The 9724-nt window shown below is 24.2% G+C and overlaps 1 protein-coding gene and 1 long non-coding RNA gene across 4 annotated transcripts in view; one reads left to right on the top strand and one right to left on the bottom strand.

Annotated features, from left to right (window-relative positions):
* LOC126905155 (hydroxymethylglutaryl-CoA lyase, mitochondrial) overlaps window positions 1-6125 on the bottom strand; it is an 8663-nt gene extending 2538 nt beyond the window's left edge. The window contains exons 1-2 of one of the 2 annotated variants that reach the window (XM_050684619.1): window positions 5936-6125; window positions 3542-3619 (exon numbers count right to left, since the gene is read on the bottom strand). In XM_050684619.1, the coding sequence (XP_050540576.1) occupies window positions 3542-3619; window positions 5936-5959 (102 nt within the window). In that variant the 5' untranslated portion in view covers window positions 5960-6125. The remainder of the gene's footprint in view (window positions 1-3541; window positions 3620-5935) is intronic. The other variant, XM_050684620.1, reaches the window with a different exon arrangement.
* A 931-nt stretch (window positions 6126-7056) lies between these two features.
* LOC126905163 (uncharacterized) lies at window positions 7057-9294 on the top strand. 2 transcript variants are annotated; one of them, XR_007703882.1, is made up of 3 exons: window positions 7057-7267; window positions 7332-7591; window positions 8617-9294. It is a non-coding gene; the product is annotated as an uncharacterized LOC126905163 (long non-coding RNA). The 2 variants fall into 2 exon arrangements; XR_007703883.1 differs by having other exon boundaries at window positions 7057-7591; window positions 8617-9023; window positions 9080-9294.
* The last annotated feature ends 430 nt before the right edge of the window (window positions 9295-9724 follow it).

The raw sequence follows: 9724 nt of genomic DNA, 5'->3' as shown, positions 1-9724 counted from the left end.
AATACTGTGTTTTATTCGATTAATATACTATTACGGATTTTAAATAATTGGAAAATTAACGTAAATTAAAAATTATGATTTAATGTAAATCATTAGTGAATATACAGAATGATTGTTTTTTAACCATGACACACGCAATATCTTTAAAATATAAAACATAATATAATTTTTTTTTCTTCAGAAATTAATGGTATTAATAATATCCTACTTCAGTTTTTTAAATGGAATTAGTTATATATATATATATGTAGGTTTAAACAAACAAAAAAAAGAAAATGATATGAGAAAATGACCAGTCGTCAATAATTTTTAAACCAGTATTTTGGAAGTTATTCACACTACAATACTATGACTGGAGATGAAGCGCGGATCTGTTTATTTTTATCTCTAGACATTTATGAACCGCACAAACATTCATTGATTATTGCGTTAGCCATAGTTAAACAATCAGACTATACATAGATACTTATAAATAATACATGTATTTCTTAGCGGTTACTAAGATAATTAATTACAGAGAATTTCATGTACACTAATAGCTATTTCACCTATTGATATGTCAATGCCATAGGAATAATTAATATTTTTATATGAATAAGTAAAAATATTTTATGAAAAATAAAAGTCAGATGAAGGTTTAAGTGTTCAATAAAAAAAAAAAATTAATTCAAAATATTAAGCTCAACATATTGTTTACCGACATATTTGAAGTACTGGTTTATGCTGTCTGAAGAGTATTAAAGCTTGCGTCGACAATCTACATAATATATAAGTCAAAGAACTTTCAATAAATATAATGAAATAATAACACAGCCAAAATCACCGTAACCTCATTAAATATTATTTTAGATAAAATTTTCTGAATGAGTTTAAATTATTTGAGCTCAAAAGCTTAAAGTTCTTATTGACATATAAAACTAAATTTATCAACATTATATGCTAGTCAAAACAAAAAAAATTGAAGGGCATGGTGTTGATGTTATTTCAAATGTTTTCTATTCAATAGATAAAAATAAAGTAAATTCAACCCACATATGTATAGAGCATCACAAAACGTTTTTACAGGAAAAAACAAAACTGTTTTTTACTATTATAATGAAAATAACTGTATGACTTGATATATTTAAAATAATTACCATCTCAGTTCAAAAATGAGTATGTACTCTAAAACATTTAAAAAAATAGCTAAAACATAAACGTTACTTCATGATATTATTCATTGACATTATAAAAAACAGCTTTCAAAATTTACCATCTGACTTAAATTTATATAAAAAAAACTTGTATTTTTATACACATAGGCGAAAATCGGTGAAGAGTGGCTAGTCTACCAAATATTTAAAATTTGTATTTTATGTTCAGTAAAAAAATCTAGAGGGGGGTAATATATCTCACTCTTTTCANCTTGTATTTTTATACACATAGGCGAAAATCGGTGAAGAGGGGCTAGTCTACCAAATATTTAAAATTTGTATTTTATGTTCAGTAAAAAAATCTAGAGGGGGGTAATATATCTCACTCTTTTCAAAATTTTGTTTTATTTTCGTCTATGATTAAACAATTGAATCGTATATGATTGGTATTAGTTCATGAATATAAAATGATGTAAATTTATTTAATAAGTTAATATAATACGAATGAGTTATGATAATTATTTACCAAGTCACTATAATTTTTAATAATTAGTTAAGTTAATAATTTTAATTTACATTCATATTAAAAATTCGAACTAAAACACTATCAATTTTTTTATAGAAGTAATAAATTACCATATTTTTGACTATATTAACAATTAATTAACAATTGAACGTATAAAAAATGATAATTAATTTCTCGTAAAGACACATTACATAATTTACTAAAAGAAGTAATGATAAAAATAAAATGTATACATAAATTTATTTCAATGATATAAATATATATTTTGACTTCTGATAACCTAATTATACAATTTTTGTTTTAAACGTATGATAAAAAAAAAATTATGAATTACTAGCATCATTCCTGAGTTAATGTAATAGTCTACAATTTTTTAGTGTGTTCATCTAATTAAATATCTATTTAAATGATTGACATGGGTTAATTCATCATCTTTGATTGTTAAAGATTCTAAAAATATATATACTTTTAATTATATTTTTACATGGAATAGTCTCAGTTATTGAGAACAAATTAGTGTAATTTATTGGGTAGTATTTTACAAGCAAAGATATTAAACCATTTTTAACCGATTTTTTTCTTTTTTATAGTTATTTAAAAATTAATTGAACCTAAAGACATACGAAAGAATTTTTTCAACAAATTTTATTCGGTTATCTTAAATTTTAAATACCTCTTAATATAGATATTGCAAAACTTAACTTAATTTATTTAGCCAATTTTTTCAAATAGTTTGGTATCTTTGTCTTACACTTTATTTACTATGTAACACTTAAATTAGTTAAATGATTATTTATTATTACGCAAAAGTTCGTTAAGTTTTGGCTAATTATCAATACCTAAATATATCAATGTCACGTTGTAGGTAGGTAAGCAGCTAACAATTTTAACCTACTTGTTTGGGCAAACCTTAAGTACTTTATTAATTCTAGTTTATTTGTATTATTTATACATTTTACAAATATAAAATATATTTATATATGCATACCATCGTCTGCATGTTATATTAATATTCAACATGAAATCATCTAAATAACAATAACTTTAACACGATGTTGTAAATAATACCTCTTATTTAACCCGCTGAATCCTTGAATTAAAAAATGATGCTGTGTTAAATCATATCTAATTTGAATAACAAAATATTGACATATTTGATAATTAAAATGGTTTTTTTCATAATTAAAAACCATTTATTATTTTAAAATGTAAATTTTTTTAAATATTGAATTTAATTAATTATAATGTATTTAAAAACTAACATTTTTTCGATCGGATTTTATTTTAAGTTAGATATAGAGGGTATACGCGTAAATGCATTATGACCCTAGTTGAGAGTTTATACGCCTCATTACACATTTTTTTTACTTAAAATTAAATTAGATTTAATGTAATGGGGTAGGGATTATGTATTCAACCCCCTCCTTCACAATTTATACCTATGCCCTTGTTAAATACTACAATATTAGTTATGTTTTCAAGGTTTTTCTATAATTTGAATAGTTTTGATTATCTTTAACACAATTAATAGCATTTTAAACATAAATAAATGTCAATCCTCATAAAATTTTTAACTATCGTATTTTATATTTTATCACTATCTGCTTTTTTAAATATTGATTAATTGTCTGAAAAGTTCCATGAACTTAATAATGTTCTTTTTTTGCGTCTTTTGAAAATTATATGAGTTTTATAAATGAACAATTTGTTTTAAACCATTTATTATATTTATAGGATAGTTTACAGTTTTATTTCGTATTTAATACGACAAGTGATAGCAACAAAAATGTAGTAAATATTTTAGGCGACGAGAAGAATTAATTAATGTAAAAACATTTTCTTATCATTAAAATATTCAATATAATAATAATGAAAAACATACCCTTAGTCTGCTTGTCTCATTACTGAGACCGCCATAGAAAAATTTGGTCACATCATTGACAAAATGCATTTTCTTTCTCTAAAAAATGACAAAAGTAATGCAATCAATAACAAAACAGCAAACAAGCAAACGCGCTCGCGGAATATAACAAAACGAACTCAAATTTTACATAGAAAGATACGACCACACTACAAGGAATGCAAAGCAGTCACTGAATGAAGACTGGTGTTTATCAAAATTCATAGCCCATGTAGTTTATTACGCCTTGTAGATACTGACGGTCGACCGCCCGTGTTCCCCCAGACCGTTACCCTAACACTGAAATGGTGAAGTGCATTGTCGTCGTAAGCAACGACGTAACGTTCACAAGTACTACTTGTAAAACGACCCCTACATTGTCGTATACTTAATAACTGTAAGATGGACAGCGTGACATGGCTTTGCATATTTGTAAATATTTAAATGGTTGTCTGTTACATGATTATGCTGTTTTTGAGTAAACCACTTATAGTAATTAGACCGTATAGACGACTAGAGTAGGAAGGTGTTATTGTAAAACAGTTTTGAAATTTACAAGAAACAAGGTCGTTGTGCTCGAACAACAATCTACAGATAAACCACTAAAAGCATTATGTCTATTTATATTAGGTACCAATACACGAATAACTTTTTTTTATACAATTAGTAGTTAAAATATAATACGTTTTTTTTCCTAGTTGAATTAAACACTATCCAAAGTTAAATTAATAAAAAAAAATTGTAAATATTGATCGATTAATCATAAATAAATTGATCAAGTGCCTGATTGAAAGTCCAAAATTTATAAGGGGTACATATTTAATTAGAATAATTCTTATATTATACATTAATAGAAATTTAAATGTTTTTAGCAAACCATTAAATGAAGATTAATTTTTAAGATAGACAAAAAAATCATTTAGAAAAAAATTGTTCGTATTTTTAAAAATAATATGCGAACAATTAATTGATTTCAAATAAATTCTATTATAATTAAATAAATTTTTATAATAAATCATAAACAATAAAAGCTGTGTATAAATTTAATCCATGAAAACATTTAATCAACTAATTAACATAATTCATTATTATGGAATTTCATTTAATTATGCGGTCTTAATATATATTAGATAAATAATAATATTTCGATAAAAATAATTTTTAAATCCTACTGAAAAATAAATACAATTTTTCTGACATATAAATAACATAGCCATGTAAAACAATGTCTATCTTGATTGTTTACAGAAAAATAATATTAATCCTACATGAATCTACTCTCTTAAATCACGAGGCTTATGTGACCAATTTTGCTAAACTTATTTATTTGTTGTAGTCATAAATCTAGAGCGGAGGTTCGACTGGTATATCCTTAGCACCAAACCTGTGATTCTATACTTTCGGGCCGGCTTTTACTCATTTCAATATGTTATGTATTTTGTGATATATTTTTAAATAGTATTTTAAATAGTGTCTATACATTTATCACTGTTTTTTACATAAAATGTCTCTTTTTATGAAATTTTAGTTATAAAAATAAGTTAATATAAATTATTTTATTTTTAATAGAATTAAAAACTATAAAATTCTTTTGTAAACAAAAGTTTATAGTGAATTAAAATTTCATGCATTAAGCTATCATATTTAGTGCTTTTTAAAGTAAAATTTCTTTCGAGTGTTAGTTATCACATAAAAAGAAATGTTTTTGTTATATCATTATTATCACCTTTTAATTCAATATTTAAAATAAAAATTACAATAGTTTAGTAAAAAAACAATATGGTATTAGAATAATATAATAATCATTTATGTTAAAAATTATCATCACACACAATAAGATATCTAATAGTCATTTATACCGAAAGCAAATGAACAAATCTAGACAGGCTTAGAATTATTATCAAAATTAAAATCTAAATAAACAATGATCATACTTTTTATTTAAGAAAATTTCCTTATTTAATATGTTGAATAGCGATAATGTACTTAAAGAAAACGTTAGAATCTAATTTCTTTTCATAACTTTTTTAAATCAAAATAGAACATATTTTATTGAATTACACAACATAAATTTAAATCTTGAACTAAGTAAGAAAATCGAAACTCTAACTTGCCAAATAAACTGGACTCGGGACTTTTGTAACTTTGTGAAAAATAAGTATACAGTACCACAGGAATATTTTTTTTTGTCTGAGGGTAATTGATCCCCTAGGACCCCAAAACTAGATTTATAATTAATTTATACTGTTTGGTGTTAAAAAACATATACATGAATATATTTGTTATTAATGTTTTTGAGATAACTAAAATAAATCGTATAAATTACGTCCCTGGTAATAATAATAAAACACTGAACATAACCAATAATAAACTTACCTGATTTAGAACAATTCGTACCATCTTCAGTTTAATATCAATAACAGTTGATATAAAATTTATGTATATCTATTTTAATTTAAAGTCTATGGTTTTACTTTTAATTCTTTATAAAATAACTATTCAGACTTATGTTGTAATAAATAGCTTATCGTTTTCTTACTAACCACTAATAAACATGTCGTATTACAATATTATTTATACAGTAACAATATCTTATCTGGGATGTCTATTTGGTTAAATACTACTATTAATTTTTATCAGTATTTTTTTCATAACATAATTTTATAGTATGGTGTACAAACAAATCATCGACGTCAGAAGTTGGAAAAAGAGGTCATATATAAGTTTAATGAGTAGAAAATTCTGACGTAGTTAGTCCTAGTAAATTTTAAATCTATTGAAAGTTTATTAAAATTCTCGAAAACAGATTAAATTTAACCATCATATAATTTTTAACGAAAAACAACAATATGACAAGGTCACTTTACTAAATGTAATTTAACAATAATGATAAAAAAAACACATCATAGTAAAATTATTACCTTCTCAGCTTCGCATCTAAGCTAAAATCATGTAATATGTATTGTAATAATATATTATTATTACCTCGGGAGTTATTTTGAAATTTAGTTGCAGAAATTCGATTAGTTCCACGTGCTTTTTATCTAAAGAAAAATGAAATGTACTATTGCTGTTTAATATTACATGTAAATGAACAATATGCAATTTATTAATATGTTTATTACAAAATTTAAGAATAGACAAACGAACTATAGTATAATAACGATCTATAATTTGATCCATTACTTGCTTACAAATAACACATTAATGTATTTATATTAATATTTAATGTTAGAGTTAAACATATTTGTGGGCGAATGACATATTTATTATTTTATTGACACAACGTATTTAATATAAATTAACATTTTACAGTACAAAGACATGTATGAACCAGCAATAACAATTCTATTGGCAAAACAAAAATATTTATTTACGCAGAAATTATGACGTTTATTATTGATTAAAAACACTTGTAATACCAATTACACTTTTGATACTAACAAGTTGAATGATCTTAATAATTAATAATAACTAGATTATTATAAAAGAGAATATTTACTAAAAGATGAAATGAATTTGTCAATTGTGTGTTGATTGTTTTCTTATCCTTGACAAAAGTTTCATATTGTATGTCATTTTGTAAGTGGTTATATATGATTTACAAGTCAGCTGTCTAGAACTAATATTATTCGATTCGAATTTTTGATAGAACGTCAATAAATAATATTGATTTTCAATATGACTGTATTACTTTAAATCTGCCTGGTAATGTATGATAAAACAAAAATTAAAATATAAGAAGTTTTTAATTTTTATTACTTTGTTATAGTTTATTCATGCGTTAAATGCGTATAATTAGACGACTATATGATGAAATTCCAGCAAAACAGGTTCTTTTACAATAGACAAGAATTTAGCTTGTTTTTGTTACATTATTAATTAAGATAAGTCACTGTTAAAATAATACACGATTAAAACATTTTTATTCTCTAGCAATAAAATTATAATTAATTTCTATGAATTTAAATCAATGGGTTTTCTGTGCATCAATTCTGTGATAAATATAAGTTCATATAGGGATTATCGCAGGTAAGTACATAAAAGAATGATGAGTATCATTATTTATTATTCAATCCCTTTGAAAACAACAAATAATTTTTATTTTATGTTTTCAAGGGACAGCATATAAATAATATTTAGTTTAACAACTAAACATTATTCATAATTCCCTTAATAACGTTTTATCTTTACCGGGAATATATTATTGGCGTGGTGATAATTACTTCAATTATTTATATACATTTTTATTAATTTAATTAATATTATTAAAAAAAATATGTGATATACAATATTGTGTTGATTTTGTTTGTTTTTTTTTTTTAAAAATTGTATAATAATAAAATATCAAAATATTGTATGCTAATTAAATATTTTGGCATAATAAAGTTAATCCTTAAGAAATATTAAAAAAAATTAGACCTACAATGAGTTTTTCCAGTTTTCTTCTCTAGACTTTTTTTTACTTGTTCAACAGTTAAAAAACGAAACTTAAATTGAGTGTATATCATATTGATATTTACCATTAACTAATGATGAGCGTAATATAAGAAAAACGCATAAAATAATTATATTTTATGCCTATACCCTCAGTTCTGTATCACAGAAATTTTCACATTCCTTTTTTTGCGGCGCAGATTATACGCAACTCATTATACACAAAATCACATACAGTGCATCCAATATAATTATTATATTAATGCTTAGCGTCCAACTAATAAAACTTTTCGGCTATTAAGTTACATCTGAAGTAGTATTTTTATAATTTTTTTCAATAATATATAATTAATTGAATAATAGATGCGATTAATATGATTTATGTTGATAGCTTATTAAAAACGATTAATTTTTTAATTTCCTTACATACAGTTAAAATACACTTCCAGATTAAATTATGCAACTTTTCAATATTATCTTTAGCTATACCATTTGTTATAATTTTTTAATTATAAAAAAAAATATTTCTATGTTCAAGTTTTTTATTATAAGAAAAACTTAATATGAAAAAATTATGTGATGACAAATATAAATCTATACAGTATTTATTATTTAAACAGTTCACCAGTGGGGTTAACGGAGTTTTTCATAGAGGAGTGAATATATGTTTTAAGAACCTCGAATCATTATCCACACGACCGTCCATGGCAGTCTGTCTGTCCACAAATAAAATTCCATTTGCGTTGCTGAAACAAGGTTATTGTTGCGCAGTTTTCGAACTGCATTGGTATTGCTCATAAGTTTGTATAATTATGAACAACTGATTCATCATAGTCGAGACATAACACTTGAGTATTCTGTGACAAGGACGAATTGAAATGTTCAGAAAAGGAAATAATACTCAATTGTATAACATTAAATAGCAAGTTTACCATAAGTTAACTACACATTAGAATGAGTTCTCATTCAAGCCCTAGTCATGATCGAATAATAATATTTTGTATAGGCAGTTCATTAATACATAGAGGTGCTCTAACCTCCATGTAATATGAACTTCACATAATTGTTATTCAATTTTTTTAGACTATGCAGGAGTCAAAATATCATTTGCGGCATAAATGTTGGTTGACAGGCGGTAATCATATTTTCAGTGATTTTATTTCCAAGTCTAAGTCACATTCACAAAATTCGATACTCACACAATGTAGATCTAAATATTTTAGTAAATACCCTTAATAAGATTTTGTAAGAATAAGTTTTTTAGGTATTTCACTATTTTTATATCAGAAGTGTTTTTATAGCAAGTATTGTGTTCTTATTTTTATTGTTTTTGGATATTACATTTTCTATTTCTATTTTTACAGAGTAATAGACGTTCTCATTCAAATTGTGTTCAGAGTAAAACTTTATTTTAATTACATCATTAAACTAAAAACTACTCCCTACTTAAATACACTGATGCTTGTAAAAGTAACGCTGCTGCTCTAACATAAAACGCGATATTTATATATCGTTACTAAAATAGGTATCTAATTTTGAATACACTCTCTTCCAGCACACACATTTGCTACGCATAATACATGTGAAATAACATTCACAACTCACAAATAATTCATGCAGTATAATTGTAATAGAAAATAGAAACAAGTATTTAATTGGTTTTGCTTTTATGTAGTCAAGTAAACAAAGTTTACTTGCCAAGTTTTAAAATATAATATTTGATCGCCA

The sequence above is a fragment of the Daktulosphaira vitifoliae genome, unplaced genomic scaffold (assembly GCF_025091365.1).
Source record: "Daktulosphaira vitifoliae isolate Bord-2020 unplaced genomic scaffold, ASM2509136v1 Scaffold_4, whole genome shotgun sequence".
Classification (NCBI taxonomy): Eukaryota; Metazoa; Arthropoda; class Insecta; order Hemiptera; family Phylloxeridae; genus Daktulosphaira; species Daktulosphaira vitifoliae.
This window is presented reverse-complemented; position numbering and strand designations above follow the sequence as displayed.